General features: G+C 49.8%; 1 protein-coding gene across 4 annotated transcripts in view; it reads right to left on the reverse strand.

The window, feature by feature from the left end:
- KIF4A (kinesin family member 4A) overlaps positions 1 to 16,683 on the reverse strand; it is an 807,676-nt gene that overhangs the window by 762,438 nt on the left and 28,555 nt on the right. For 3 of the 4 annotated variants that reach the window (XM_069612448.1, XM_069612450.1, XM_069612451.1), the window contains one exon: positions 13,848 to 13,981. In XM_069612448.1, the coding sequence (XP_069468549.1) occupies positions 13,848 to 13,964 (117 nt within the window). In that variant the 5' untranslated portion in view covers positions 13,965 to 13,981. Of the gene's footprint in view, positions 1 to 13,847; positions 13,995 to 16,683 lie in introns of all 4 variants that reach the window. The other variant, XM_069612449.1, reaches the window with a different exon arrangement.

Raw genomic sequence — 16,683 nt, forward strand, 5'->3', positions numbered from 1 at the left:
TGGCGACCCGCATCCGTTGTCGGAGTCAGCTAAGTGCTTGTCGAGGGGGCAGAATACTTCATCTTCTAGCACGGTGTTAGTCTTCGCAGAGTCTAGTTCATCCGTTCCATATGAGGAGGGACCATGTGCTTTCTTAATGGACGGGAGTGCTGAAGAGCATAGCTCTGACGGAAAGGCCTCTTTCCAGGTTATGACCGAGCTGTCAACACCGCTACCGTTTTTTGGGCCTCCTCTCTTATTGTGGACACGCCACGCCAAAACCATCAGTTTGGGTGGTTTGTTTGAGGGAGAATTTAGGAAGTGGGCATCAGTGGGAATTACAGCATTCAGAGAGCTTGGGCTCAGCCTTGCCGCGACCTCAGTCTCTGCAATCTCAGTATTGCGGATATCGGCCTCAGGTGAATCTACAGGCATGACAACAGGCGCATGCGAGGGAGCGGCCACAGGTGAGGGCACTCCGTGTCTGTGTTTTGCGTCGCTCTCAGTGTTCACGGAGTTCACTGAGCTGCCCGTGTGGTCGAGCACCGTCCAGCTGACTAAAGCGGCAGTCAGGGACTTGGGGGGAGAGGGGCTATCCCTAGAATAACCCGGAGCAGAAGCGACTCCGACACCACCCAGGGGTGACTCACCCTTTCTTAGGTGGGAGGGGATCCCCAGTCTCACGCGGTCGTCCATGAGGCCGCTATGCCGATGGCCGCTAGGCGCTGGCTCACTCTCCTCTAGCTCGGCCCTCCCATCGCTCGCCATGCATTGTGACGTCGCACTCAGTGTCTGCTTGCTCACGTCAGAGGCCAGATTGTGTGACAAGTGCTCATTATATCTAGACAGTTTAGTACTTACACGTGGGCAAGTGCTCGCGTCAGTCAGGTTGGATGTGGAGGCAGAGACGGAGGCAGACTTCCAGCGTCGCAGTTGCAGTCTTGTGTGTGGAGGGGAGGGCAAGCGGTCTCCGCAGGTACCTATTTTCCCGCGTTTGTGCAAAGATCCATCCATTATGGCAGGCACACGGGCCCTCAGGCCCTCGCCCTCGCCCGAAACCAGAACACCAAAACACACTGCGCACACCGCGCGCTCCGCGTGTGCTGGGGATTATGTACTGCTTCCTCCTGGAAGTAGTAGTAGAGCTAGAGAACAGACTTCCCAAAGTCACAAAGGCAGTAGCAGCAGAAAAGAGCCTGGGCAGGCTCAGGCTCACCAAAACACACTGGGCACGTTCTATGTGAGTAGAATTCGGACCGCTGAGGCCTATGCTGTTCCCTTTCTATCCAGGTCTAGCTTGCATTTGGGGCCATTCATTTACTGGCTCAGTGCAGGGGTGCTTGCACAGCTCCATCCCATGCAGTTTCATGTGTATGCCGTGACCTTATCTGTGCTACTCTTGTACAGTGATTAACCCATGACATTCCTGTTCATGTGAGGAAAGAATGGTCTACGGATGCCAATGGCATACCCTTTCTATATTAGGGAGTGGGCACTCCCGAAGAATAGGTTTCACATGTTCCATGTGGGGGGAGCTTCTACTGCAGAGACCCATTCCTCCTCTGTTCTGTGGGGCATGTTCCACCCAGGCTTTGACTGGATCCACTCCACCTACTCTACACAATGAAGGCATGCATTGCTGTTGTCCCGATTTCTTTCTCTGTGAGGGGAGCCTGAAAGGCTCCTACTCAAGTCAACCTGTTGTGTGAGGGAAGCGTTGTGTGAGGGAAGCGTTAAGCAGCTTATGCTGTGGTTGTACCTTTTCTTTGCATGGAGTAGCAGTAGTATTAGTGCTCACCTGTTCCACGTGAGGGTGCTGCAATCGGTTAATTGATAGAAAATTGCTTGTGGAGCTTTTTGCATGCGTCATAGGTCACTCGTGACAGAAAAAACTAAATTTTACTCTTGAAATCACACTTCCTCTCAAAATAGGGAGTAAAATACTCCCACGCCAAAATCTATCTGGAGCACTGATCGGTACAGTATCCAACTCCAGAAGGCCGCAACAGTCTGTGCTCGAATACTTCAGTGCTCTTGCAGCTTAAGCCCATGGGCATGTAGGAGTGTCCCCCCCTCTGCCCCCCCCAGAGGATCATGCCGGTGAGTGGCAACAGTGGGTACCGTTGAAGCTGGTGATGCTGATGCAGTCACTGCTGGGACCTTGCGGAAGAAGTCCAGACTGTTCAAGTGGAAGTCGCCACATTCCTCCAGGGAGGAGTATTGGGTATGAAACTGTACCTGTGGCATCTCTGGAGCAATGGCCAAGGATGAAGGAAAGACATGCTCGGTAAATAAGACCTCTTGCAGCGTTTATGGATCGGGAGACCAGTCCTTGATCGAGACTGCTCACCCTCACCTGACTACTTGTTGAGTTAAGTAAATAGCCTGAGACCCTGACTCCGTGTTCACATTTAGCTCGGGATTTACCAGCCAGTCATGAAGAAACGCAACACCAAATGTACTAAAGTTACGGACGAAGCCTTGCTGTCGTTTTGCTCAGTCTCGATGCATTCTGAATGAATAAACCTTTACAGCCACTGGTACAACTCCCAACTAGTCCGCCCACATGTAAAAAAATCGAGCGAACCCTGGTAACTCCCAATCTCCTACGAGCAGCCATCATTGGCAAACTCCATGTTCCAACTAGCACTCCAAGTAGTATTAACCACGTACGAGATATGGAGAAGGATCGCACACAAAAGCAACATTGGAGTCAGATTCTCCCCCTCCTTCCTGCCAGATTCATCCCGGGAATACCTCTTGCGTCCACAAAGATATACCTCCAATAGGCAGACAAGCTAAAGATTGATACAAAACAGGACTGGTTTGTGGACGGCCACTTCCCGACGATCCAGCAGACCCGGGAACGATGGGCTGGCTCCCCCCTGGACGCCTTTGTGTACTTCCATATCCAACATGCACAGTCCTCATTCCCTCAGTTTCCCGTTCAACCAACCACATGGCTGCCCCTCCAAGGAGCAATTCAAACACAAAGAACAAGGAGGCTGGTGTCCAGTATTTACAAAGGCCTTCTGTTGATCTCTGCAAACCAGCCTCCATCCCCGAAAATGATATGGGAAAGCACTTGACAATGCGATAAGACAAAGCTTGGTTGTACATACTACGGCAGGCGCAGAATGTGTCCCTAAACTTGAGATACAAACTGATCCATTTTAACTTTATCCATCAAGTGTACCATACACCAGTAAGGCTACACAGACAACGGCTGCCAATTGTACCCACCTGTGGGAGGTGTGGAACAACCCTGGCAGGATTCCTGCATCTGGCCTGGGAAGGCCAGACAATTGAACGATTCTGGTGGAGTTGCTTGACAAGTCTTCAACGATAATTGCAGAACTCCTCGAAAAATCCCCAAGGTGGCACTGCAATCCTCAGTGAGAAGACTGGCCAGCCTCCTGCTCATTTTGGCACAACGCATTACAATTGCCTGGGGAAGAGGATGCACCCAACAATGCAACAATGGCTGCAAGATGCAACACTGTCACAGCATGGAATCAAGCTTCATTAAAACTTTACCACTACATACACGGCCACCAGACATATGGGGGCCCTACATCAGCCATTTGCTGTACACTCCGGACTGAACACAGTAAAACTATACCTAAATCACAAACTCTGGGTTTGAAGTCCCCAGTACCGATCACTTACCGAACACTGAAAACAATGTGTATGCATGTTTGATGAGGTAACTAATGCGTTTGCTGGGGGAGAGGGGGTGTCGGACCATGTGGCGCAGTTACGTAATAGTATGTAATGGTTTAAAAAGACCAAAAATAAACAGGTTATAACCTCCAGTTCCGTTTCCCCCCTCCCCCCCCCCCATTCCCTCCATGTACGCGCGACAGATAACCATCAGGGGGAAGAGTGCATTGTGCAAGCCATTTATCAAACCACACATCATTCCAAAAGTTTCACCAGTAGAAGGGCTCTGCAGAAAAATATGATTAGAGTGAAGGCCAAGAGTAAGTCAACCACGAAACAGGGTGCTGGGCTCCAATAACCAAAGCAGGGTGCAAACTACTTGTCAAGTCATGAATTTTCTTTTTTTTTTAAGTACTGTTCCACCTCAATTCTATACATACAAAGCATACCAGGTCCATCTAACCAAGAGTAAGAAATCATTAGCCAATGGCTAGTGGAGAGTCAAAGGTTTGTACCTTTACCAAAGCTTTTGGTCTCTTCACCTTAGGATGCAGCATGCAGAAACACTGCAACTTTCAGTGCAAATTGGTGTCCACGGTACAAAGTTCATTCATCGTGTAATTTTTTGTCTTAAATCTTTGCCCCCAAATTTATAAATTCTGAGTCTGGTGAGCCTGCTGAGTTTTGGACTGCCTTCACACAGCCCCCAACCCTACTGCAGACACCTCTGCAGCTCGTCCGTACCAAGTAGCCATGCACAACGGAGACAGGATAAGTCCCTCCAAGAGTAAACTCAGCATAGGCTCCTCTTCCATCAAGGCCATGCTATCGTTGAAGCCGACCCCGTCAAAGTGAATTTCTGACCTAGGCATGGCAGGCCAATGAGCAGCATATTTCTGAGTTAGAAACTTCGTTTTTTCACCAAGCCCACAACCAGGGTGGAATGGGCCAACAACTGCATACTGGAAGCCAGAGTTGACTACATGGAGGATAAACTTGAGGACTCGGAAAATCATTCACAACGGAATGAAAGGAACAAGTTACTTAACTGTAACTGTTCTCCAGCATGGGTCTGGCATGGATTCACATTCTCATGAATATTCCCCCGTCAGGCTGGGAATCCTCGGTAAAGAAAAAAATCAGTTTTGCTTCTGAACTGTCTTTCTTAGTAGTAACCAATCATTGATCTCTGGGTCATACTGCCTCCAGCCAATGACTGCCCTCTCCCTAAGCTCCGCCTCTGGCAGCCATTCTCAGATTTGGTAGCATGCCAAGTGGCAGTATGACCAAGTGAAGAAACGCAGAGGGGTAGGTGAGAGGGTTGGCATGTGAATCCATGCCAGACCCATGCTGGAGAACAGTTACAGGTAAGTAACGTGTTCCTTCTCCAGCATGGGGTCTGGCATGGATTTACATGCTCATGAATACAAGAATACATAGCAGTACACACATGCACAACCACGGGAGGTGGCAAGGCTGAACATTAAGCATATCAACTCAACATTAAGCATCTCTTACCTCCTCACCAGGTCCACCTTCAGGCGAAAAGGTTGCGCAGCACTGTCTGCGCGACTCTGGACTCCTCGCTGACAAGTCCAGAAGGTCCAGGAACCAGATCTGTCTCGGCCACGCCGGTGCAACGAGGATCATCCTGCACCGGGACCGCTTGAGTTGGTTGATGAGTCGCAGCAGCAACGGTGGGAACGTATACAGGAACAGGCCGTCCCAGGGGAATGAGAAGGCATCGCCCATGCTCCCCATCTGGGAAACCTGCTGGTGAACCTCCGGCACTTGGTGTTCATTGCCGTAGCGAATAGGTCGATCTGGGGATTGCCCCATTGTTGGAACAGCCAGTCCACTTGATCCTGCCGCAGTTCCCACTTGTGGCACGAGAGCAGCTCCCTGCTGAGTGAGTCGGCAATGGCAATAGTGTTCTTTATTCCTGCCAGGTGGAAGGGTACCAGAAACATCCCTTGGACAACAGCCCAGTGCCACAGATCATGGGCCTCCTTGGATAGGGCTGGGGATCTGGTGCCTCCCTGCTACGGATGTAGAACATTGTGGTGGTGTTGTCGGTGAAGATCCTCGCTACCTTGCCCTTGAGGGACGGAAGGAACGACCTGAGGGGCCAGAACACGGCTCGGAGCTCCAGGACGTTGATGTGTAGTGACCTATCCTCCGGGAGCCAAAGGCCACTTGCATGGAGATCTCTGGTGTGTGTGTGCTCCCCATCCCTCCAGGGAGGCATCCATCGTCACCGTCTCCTGATGTGTCGGGGGTCTGGAAGTCCGTACCCGCTGCCAGATGCATAACGGGTGCCCCACCACCGGATTACTTGGCGGAAGGTCTCATTGAGCGAGATCCTGTCTTCGAAGCTGCCCGCCGCTTGCATCCAACAGGCGTTGAGGAGCTCTTGCAGTGGACGCATCCTCAGCCTGCACAGGCGCACTAGGTAGATGCATGAGGACATCATGCCGAGAAGGGACTTAATGGACCTCATCCAGGCCACGTCCATGGCCAACAGCCGCTTGCCCAGGGTGGCCTTCGTCCTTTCCTCAGACGGGGAGGCCAGTCGCGCTACTGTGTCGAGCTTGGCTCCCAGAAACAGTGCGACCTGTGACAGCACTAGGTGGGATTCGCTGAAGTTGGCGATTCCCAGATCCGAAAGCAGTTGGACGGTCTTTGCTGTGTGCCCGACGGCGAGTTCTCTTGTCTTTGCTCGGATGAGCCAATCGTCCAGGTAGGGGTAGACGTGGATCCCTTGCAGGCGCAGCCGCACCGCCACTGGTGCTAGGCACTTGAATACCCTGGGCACCGACTTCAATCCGTAAGAAAGTGCCTCGAACTGGTAGTGCCGTCCTTGGACTACGAATGTGAGAAACATTCGATGCCGAACGTGAGAAACATTCGATGTCCTTTTAGAATGGGGATGTGAAGGTAGGCATCCTCTAAGTCCAGCAACGATAGGAAGTCGCCTTCCTCCAGCACGTGCTGGAGGGGGACCATCCGAAACTTCTGGGCCTTGATGTACTTGTTTAAACGACAAAGGTCCAGGATGGGACGCCAACCGCCAGTCTTCTTTCTTACGAGAAAGAATCGCGAGTATACTTGGAGCGCCGGAGCCTCTTTGGGAGGAGCTTGATGGCTCCTTTCTTCAGCATCACCCTTACTTCAAGCAGCAGTTGAGGGACATGGTTTTCCTTCCTGGCCATGGGTGGAATGCGGGTGCACTTCTTTAGAAATGAGTGCCCGCGGGCCAGGGCATCCAGCACCCATCCGTCAGTGGAGATGGACTCCCATACGCTGATGAACTTCGCCAGCTGGCCTCCCACTGGGGTGCTCATGTGGGGGCCCGACGCTACGGCCGGTTCAGTCCTGCTTGGCAGCGGCCTTGCCGCCGACGAGATCCTCCTGACTTGCCGCGTCCTCTGTAGGCCTCCTGCGTCCGCTGTAGGCCTCCTGCAACAAGGAGCGGGCCGCCTGACGGTACGTCGAGGAGCCGCCGCATCCTTTGGAGGCACCTTGCTTGCCTCTGGAGTTCCGAAAGAGCGGCTGTCGTTGCTGTTAAACTCCCAAGGACCGAGCTGTCTCCGTGTCGGACTTGATGGCCTGCAGTGACTCATCCACGGTCTTGCAAAGAGGTTGTTCCTGTCGAAGGCCATGTCCAAAACTTGGTTTGCACGTCCTGGCGGAAAACGGTCGCCTTGAGCCACCCTGCCGTCGAAGACAAATGCTGTTCTCCTCGTCTCTCCGTACACAAGGCCTGGATCGCCATCAAGATTGCTCCAGAGTTGTCCTGTGGCCCAGGAGTCGGCAGCAACGGGCGGGACAGCTGGGGAGTGGAGGCCGCCTCCTCCACTAGCCGCCACCCCCCCCACCACCAGTCAATGCCACCGTCGCTTTCTTCATCCGCTTTCCTCCCATGGGACAGTACCACCTTGAACTTTCTGTCCAGGATCTTAGCAACTCCAGCCAGCTCCTCTTCAGTATCAGTGTCTTTTTCCACTGGGGTTTTCCCGGGGGTCTTATCGATGGGCTGAAAAGAGGATTCCCTCTGCAGTGGCAGGGGAAACTCTAGGCCCCGAGGTCGCCTCCACTGGGGTAGCCTCCCACAGGCTTTGCCCGGGCCTTCAGATCCCTCAATAGAAGCCATTGCTGGGTAATCAGGGCCTTCACGACTTTAAGCGTGCCGGAGACCTTCACCGAGGGGGTTGGCGGTGGCGGGGCGGGGGGGGGGGGGGGGTCTAGCTTCTCCAGAAGCTTACCCGGGTTCTTCAATTTTCTCCTCCCCGAGCCAGAGCGTTGGCTCGTGATTGATGGCGTCGGTGAAAGCGCTCCCTATCGGCGCTCCCGGACTCGCGCCTTTGAAGCCCGCTTGGACTTCTCACCTGCTGGGTTCTTTCCTTCCAGCCAGTTGGTGAGGCGGGTACGCCGACCCTTCATAGTCCGCTCTGACATGTTCTTGCAAAAAGCACAGTCTTTTTGCACGTGTGTTTTGTCTTCACGAAGGCAGTAGAGGCATCGGGAATGCTCGCCCTCAAAGACATTCTGTAGTCCGCATCCAGGGCAGTTCCCGAACAGCTTGGATCCAGGTATCTTGTTTCCTTTGTCCTGGGCCATGTCCATGTGGGGTAAGCCTCAAAGATCTTCTGGAATCCTCCAAGAAGTGAAAACTCGACGATAATTCCACCCTTGAGGGGCTAGAAAATTCCGAAACGGGTCCCCGTTGATCAGAAGTAGAAACGGTGGAGCTTGAGGCTCAATTGACTGAAAAATGAGATTAAACTCTTTTGGAGAGAGAAAAAAAAAAAAAAAAAAAAATAGCACGAGGACTCCCAACACTTGAACGTGCAGTAAAAATCTGAGGATGGCTGCCAGGGGAGGGGCTTAGGGAGAGGGCTGTCATTGGCTGGGGGCAGTATGACCCAGAGACCAGTGACTGGTTACTACTAAAAAGACAGTTCAGAAACGAAACTTAGTTTTTTTCTTTACCGAGGATTCCCAGCGTGACGACGGGGGAATATTCATGAGCATGTGAATCCATGCCAGACCCCATGCTGGAGAATGAGGATCAGAAGGAGACCCATGGCGGTCACCAATCAGGAGTTGGAGGATTATGTCAAAGCATTGTTGGAAGCGGTTTTGGCTGGCTCTGCCGGGGTGGACCAGACGCTTGATGAGACTCAATATTCTCAAATTGTCAGAAACCTAAGGGGCGGAATCCTGCTATTTTAACCATGGTCAATTTCTTCCAGTTTAAAGAGATTCTGCAGAAAGCCAGAGGCCTCCACCATGTCCGCTCCAGAGCAACATTTATTTGTTTCTGGATCTCCCCCCGTCCCTCTCTTCCCCCCCCCCCGCCACCATTTTAAAGTGGTGCCAGCAAAAGCCTTTGACCACCTGGCGACAAGGGAAGAGGATTTTTATTATTGGGGTGGGGGAGTGGGGCTCCCCTTAAATATCTTTGCGCTGGAGGGCACAAGACACCAATTTTCCACGCTGAGAGCAGCCATCGGTACCCTGACAATTCTTGACTTTGAGCTCCCGGCATCAGTGGAGGAAAAGACTAGTTTATTGCCTGGACAGTTACACAATCGAGACTGAATAGGTGTCGGCCATCAATGGATCACTGTAATAGAAGTGTGTACTTTACTAACCCTCCTTGAGAAGGCTCTCCTGGGCGTCTGAAGCCTAATCTGTGTGTTTTGGTTAATTTCTTTGTACAACAGGTGCCCCCAGGCTCGGGTCACACCTACAGGGCTCACCTGTCCAGCTAGGTCATTTATAGGTGTGTGCAGGTTTATTGTTGGTAATGGTTGGTCTTCTTTACCTGGTATGTCGCAGGTGCATTAGGCGCTCACTTCCCCTTTTTACAGGGATTATTTTCTGGATATATCCTTCCCGCCCTCCCTTTTTCGGGACAGGGATACATTTTAAGTTCACCTTTATGCTCGGAAGGTTTTATTGGGTTTTGCCATTTGTGTTAATCCCCACTTACCACAGGGATGGTGTACTCATGAGGGTGGTGGTTTGACAGCACAGGGTGGTTTGGTTATGGGGGTCCCCGGGAGAAGGTATGCGATGGTGGGTTAGTTACTCCCCTATGGGCCCTGTTAAACTCCTTATTGCTGCCAGTCTGGGTTCAGCCTTCCGTTCCATAGTTCTATGAAGGGAACATTTCAAATGATATCTCCCTTAATGTCCAGGGTCTCAACCCTCCCATGAAGAGACGTAGCGTTCTGACCAAACAATCCAAATTAAGGGCAGATGTGGCCCTCTTACAAGAGACACATCTACTTCAGCAAGATTGGCTGAGATTGCGGCTTGGTTCCCTCATCAGTTCTTCACTTCAGCCGAGAAGGTAGGTGTTGCACGGCAGTCACTTTTTTCCCAAATTGGGGATACTAGAGGCCATGGAGAACGGTAGGTCGGGTTGGTGGTGGAAATAGCTGAAAGGATTAGGATCCTGCTTTCGGTTTATGGGCCGAATCAACGTCAAGCCCAAGTCCATGCGGAACGGTTTCCCAGGCTGACCCACTTTTAAAAGGGAAGAAACACTAGGTGGGTGGAGCGGGGGGGAGGAACAGTCAGGGGGGGGTTGGGGTTTGGAGGGCACTCTATAGGTCCCGGAGTAGCTTAGTGGGGGGTGCTCGGGGGGATTGCACATTCTATAATAGACTACCACAAGTCCTGGACTACTCCATAGAGATGGCAGCGGTCTCAGATCATTCTCCAGTCTGGGTGCAGGTCTCCTGGGACCCCGAACAGCCCCATAAGCCCTACCAGCTAATGATTCCAGGACCCGCTCTTTCACAAGCCAATCAACTCCAATAACCCAATTCTTTTCTGAGAAACGTACTTCCTTCGAGACATCTCCCCCACCCCCCGGATAAACTCCAAGTCATCTCCCAGTTCAATGGGTAGTTATTCCATGCATGACCAGACACTCCAGCAAGCTTTTCGACAGGAGGTGGCTCTCCGTCCGGTCTCGGTTCAGGACAGAGGCTGGAAGCCCTGAAATCTCTGGAAGAGGATTTGCAGGTTATTAGTGGTCTAGCGGGTAAATAAAGTCCTGGGTGGGTTTTCAGCTACCTTTTTCAAGCACTTTGCTGCCTCCTTGATCCCACACCTGCTCACCCTCTTAAATAGCTTTCCGATTAGAGAGGTGGTCACGATATCTATGAGCACTCCATACCATCAGCACTGTTGAAACCAGGGAAGGATCGTTCTGCATGCACTTCCTATAGACCCATGATCGACGAATTTAATCTAAAATTTGGTTGATAGCAAAAACGGGCCCAGCCTGTCTTTAATGAATATTGATCAGACGGCCTTAATTCCCGGTCAGCAAGCCCATGTTAACATTCAGAGAGCAATCGACATAGATAGGGCAGAGAAAGCTTTTGACCGAGTCATTTGGTCGTATGCCAGGAGGTGTTGAAATTATTTGGGTCCGGGCCCAACTTCCTGAAATGGGTTTAGGCCAACTATATACATCCCACCACCAGGATCCATTTGGAGGGCTGTCTTTCGGACCCCATCCCTCTAACCAATGGCGCCGCCAAGGTTGCCCCTGGTCCTTTAGTTTTCGCCTTCGTAACAGCCATTTGCATTGCAAGTTCCATCCCATAACGGGATAGCAAGCAGAAGATCGGCCAGGTCCATCATAAATGGCTCTACACAATTTGGCTCATTAATTCTTAACTGACACATCTCGTCTCCGCATAGATTCAGAGTTATTTCGCGTGTCTCTGGCTTTAAAATAAATTATTCTAAGTCATAAAGTTAGTGGAGTCCTTAAAGTTGCAGTACGATTTAACGTCCCAGTATGATTTTCAATGGAGCCCAGACGCCATACGTTATTTAGGAATTAATCTCACTAAGGCTCACTCACTAAACTAAAGTTATGTAGACAGCTCAACAAGGATTTGGAGCAATGGTCCCCCAGCAGGATGTTTCCTGCCGGGGGGTTGGGGGGCTTGGGGGAACTGACTGCGGATTAAAGATATTTTACCCAAGCTTACCATGTCTGCAGGCCCTTCTGTTGATTGTCCCAAGGAAGGGACTTTGAGACCTACAAATGCAGATCTCGGTTTATTTGGGCCAAGAAGCTTCCTAGGGTTGCCCGTCGCACCATGCAAGCTATTGGGGGTGCCTAACCTGGAAATCAATGATGCCTCCCGGCTTTCCTCTTAATTCTAGTGCTGCTGAAGAGCAGGAGCACTGGGTTGGGAGTGGGCAGGGCTGGGGGGCACCCTTGCAGGAGTGGGTTGGATTCCACACTGGACGTGTCCAGTCCCAGATTTTGTGCAGATTAAGGACTACTGGGCGGTGCACCATAGGCCTCTAAACATGGCAGGATATATGCTGGTTTCATTTGTGAGGGAGTCTGCAGAATTCTCCCCAGGTTTGCGGGAGCCTGGAGGTGGCCACCTGCTGTCAGCCTCAGGATAGGTTATGCCCCGATGGGAGGATGCATAACCTCCGAGTATGTCCCCATGTGGGATGAAGATTGGTTGATGCCAGAACCCTGTGGTGCAGTTCGGGTTTTATTTTATTTTGTTTATGGGTTTTGTGGCCTGGTTCAGCCCTGGCCATTTACTAGGGAGACGATGTCGATTGGCTGACTTGGTTCTTACGGCTTGCCAAGCCCGCAGCAATTTGATTTACATTTGCTTAATTCGTCACTGTTGTAAAGGGCTTAATGTGTCCGCTTTTCTTGTCATGAATTGCATGCCTCGCCAGTTGTGGGTTGTCTTTTGCCTTTTTCAAATGTAATAAACCTGTCATGGAAGAAAATCAAAATGCATTTACAATCAAATCGGCTATGGAAAACTGTTGAAAACAGCCTCCCCATGAGTCAAAACATTAGGGAAATTGGGCCCCACTCCATCCTCCCTTTCCCCCCCTCCAAAAACCCCGAACACCAGGAAACTGACCTCACCCAATGCACTAACTACTGTACATTTCAGACACCTTTCAGACACCTGCGACAAACGTGACAGATCACTTCATTAAAGATCAATTTAACAGAAACACATGCAACATGCCAAGCAGAGTGCTCCAAGCACCAAGACCCTCACTTCTTCCCGAATATATATAGCGCGGTTACAGGATCTCTGGCCTCACATGCTTCAACTGGGAGGAAGAACTGCACATTGTTTACAAACTCAGACACCCCAACAACTAATAGCCTGGACGTCAGCACAGCTTGGACGTCAGCACATGCCTTGCACACACTCTGGAGGACTCCAAAAAGACTTCGCTCAACCGAACCAAGAACAAGCTAATAATCTGTACCAACCCCCTGACCAGATGTAATAGAGTCTTGCCCACTTTGCACCCATAGTAAGTCTGAGGTTGATCACTGTTGAACTGGGATCTCACACTAGGATTCCAAGTCAACTCCATCGTAAGGAGCCGCTTCTCCCGGATATTGGACCTTCACGCGTTGGACTGTAGCAGTCAAACTGGTACCATCAAGACTAGATTACGCCAACATCCTTGAACTGGGACTCCAAATACATATGCATTCTACATAGAGCCCAAAACATAGCAGCCATATTGCTCCTAAAGCTGAAATGATATCACATGGCAGCACTCAAGAACCTCCACTGTCTCCTGATTAAAAGGAGTAGTCATTTAAGAACCGCATATTGCCTACTGTGGCTGAAACCATCACAAGGAAATGTGTACACTACAGTATGATTGCAAACACTTCAATACAGCAAGAACACACCATCATTAGTGTCAAGCTTTAATCAAACTGCAAGGACCCCTTCTCCTAGAAACTCCTGCATTGTACATCAGTATTGACAGTAGAATTATCCCCTATACTTAAGGTGCAGACACCAAGCAGGTAAGGCTCCTCAAAGCAATTAACTGGCCCCAATGACAAGTTGCACTCAGGCTGAATATCTGTTACTAATAAGACCCCAATAGAATGTTGCTCGGGATAAACCTGGAAATGCATGCAGATATTCCTTGTGTATTACGTACACAACACTACGGACAACATTCAGCTGACTGTAGTAAAATTAGTGATTGCGTATAAAAAACAGATGCACACAAGCCATTCACACATCTGCACTGCAGAAAGACACAGTCAAAAGCATCAGAAAACGCATTCTAAGCTGCAAACGGAAAAATCTAATAACCAACATTACACTGCAAGCTAAAACAAAGGAAAATGCAGCCACACTCACCTGGGGCTCACCAGAGACAAAAGTAAGGCACGTCTGACAGCCTTCGTTGACCTCCTTGGGGACGAGTGGTCGACAGCGCAGGGCCACCTTCACCGGTATGCCATCTTCCTTACCCATTTTCTGCAATGGTGTCCCTGTCAAAAGAGACTAGTTAGAAGCAAAATGGTCAAGAGAGACTTCTCCCATGCACTAGGAATAGAACACTCAAAAACATGAAGTGGAATTGCTTCATGGTAATGTAACTAAACCAGCACAACGTAAAACAAGCTAACAAAGAAAAATGGGCTCTGCAGTAGAACACCAGAGGTAACTTTAAAGTAGCACATTCTTTCAGACCTGCATGCGATACAGAATCCATAACCTCAACTGTGGAATTGTTCCAGCACAAGACTTCAATTTAGTAGAGGGTATTATAAAGCACAAATCAGACTAGAGGTTCAGTGCCCTGAACGGCAAGTGAAAAGAGTTGCCAAGAAACAGGGAGAGGAGCAGCACAGAGGGATGAGACTTAAATCGATACACAACTACGTGCCAGAATTGAAATACACTTCAACCACCAGTGGGTGTTCCGCCCCTAGTGTAGAATCGAGAGCCACTATATCCAGGTGGTAGATGCCCTGCAAATCATGGAGAAGGGCGACTCATGCCTCCTTGACTGTTGCATTCGACACCATTGTCCACCCATCCTGCTCATAAACAGGATGTGATTCTCTGGCGCCGCACTTTCCTGAATTGGTTCACCTACTACCTCTTGGGTAGGAACCATGCTGTCCAGATGAACAGGTTTCGTTACAACTCAGTCACCTGCAGAGTTCAAGGTTTAAGCCCATCACCAATCCTTTAACCTTTAGATGGCACCTCTGGGCACACTCTTCAAAGATCCCAATAGCAATCCATCAATAAGCGGATACTCTTATAAATTAGAGTAGAAAGCCCACAGGAGATCAGTCACCTCCACGATTACCTAGCATCAGCCAGTCCTGGAGGTCAACCTCCACCTCAAACCTAAACCACCCAATACCTTATTCACACTCATTGCCGCCCCCCCCCCCCCCCCCAACTAAAACATTGTCCACAGTGACTGAAGCAGTCCCAGATTAAGCAAAATCCTCAGGCTTCACCATTGTCTGCAGCCTCTCCATAAAGAAATATAGCCATGGTGGCCCGAACGGCCCGGCTACAAATCTTGACCCTTTGCAAAATCAAATCCCTAATCGGCCCACATGACTTCCAAACCATAGTGCAGGCCGCACACTTTGCTCCCCTAAAAGCGGTCCACCACGCCTTAGCAAATCTTATTAGAGGTGCATGGCTGGCAGCAGATTGCCAAAGCGCATTTGAGGAGACATGCACCATTTTACAGAAAGCACATCTTTGTCATCATCTGTTGCCATGGGTCGAGTGCATTTCTTTTAGGTAGAGTAGGTAAAGTAAGTTACGCGACCTGCAGGTCTAGTGAAATTTTAAAGAATGTGCAAGGCCTGACTCCTCTCACTAATGGCTTACTTCCACAGTACATAAAACTGTTGCATTGATGCTTATTTTGTGTACTGGTTACAAAGCTTCTGGTGACAAAAATAAATATTAGTACACCATCGCAAATCAAAGGAGTTAGTTTGCTAACCAAGAAAATTTTAATTGCCAAATTCTGCTAATCAATTTTTGAAAATGTATGCCTTGAGGCATTCAAGTAGCTTGCTCCAGAAATGTAGGCCAGTTCTGTGTGCACACAGTGCACCACTTATTAGCCAAAGGAAAATGTATTCACCAATGGAGAGTACAAGTTTGCTGCCTGCTTTCAGTGTGCCAGAACTCAGTTACAAGCTACTACCCAGACCCAAGTCAGTTGCCAGCACAGCTGTCCAGAAACTGCACAATTTCTTACTCGCCAATAGTCCATTATGACCAGCCAATTGCGAGTGCTAATCTTGAGGTCCAATAGCGCTCTCGATATTCAGACATATCCAAGATGTTATGGGACACAATTAAGCCCTGTTCATAATCCTGGCCCTTAGACTGGAAGCATCGACCAGTAACCAAATAAGATTTTAAAATAAAAATATTTTACACTACATTTTGTAGTTCGTAGCAAAAATAGTGAGACTACACTCCCATTACCAAAAGGTGTTTTTTACACAGATCCATTTTTCTGCAGAACAGATTTTTCATTAATATTTCTGTGCAACTAGTAATAAATGTAAAAGAAGTGTTGTACTTTTACATTAGTTACTGTTCAGATCAAGCAGTAATAGTCCTTCCCGAGACACTGCTCGATGGTACCATGGACCCAAACATTTACATGCGCTGCTTGGGTGAAAGCAGATGGAGTGTTATTTTTTGCTATTATCAAGGCTCAAAATGTGCCTAGTGGGTTGCAAGATGGCAGCCGGAGAAGGAAGAGTTGGAGTGTCTCCCCCCTCCGGGCCGCAACAAAAGAATCAGATTCACGATGTGGCGCGAAACAGACAACTCCTTCATACGGACAGCGGGGAAAGGAGGAAACACCTTTCCAAGTGACAAGGGCACGCACAGCGGAGGACTAAATAAACATTTTCCCCTGATCAGGAGAACCGGCCAATATGCGGCACGTCATCCGGTAATAAAGAAAGTAGGAGGACCATTAGCAACGCCGGACCAGAGGCACGGCAAGGCTCGCTGAGAAAGCTTACAAGAGCAGGTGCGAAGGAACAGGAAAGAAATGGGACAGTGCCGGAGGCAAGCAGCAATAAGCGACAGACTTGCAGGAGTGGAAGAGCCCATCATACTTGGGGCCAGGCCGCTACTTCAAAAGGATGATTCCGGCTACAGGGAGCAGACTACCCAGAAGGGTAATGGA

The sequence above is a fragment of the Ambystoma mexicanum genome, chromosome 5p (assembly GCF_040938575.1).
Source record: "Ambystoma mexicanum isolate Mex_15411 chromosome 5p, UKY_AmexF1_1, whole genome shotgun sequence".
In the NCBI taxonomy this organism is placed as follows: Eukaryota; Metazoa; Chordata; class Amphibia; order Caudata; family Ambystomatidae; genus Ambystoma; species Ambystoma mexicanum.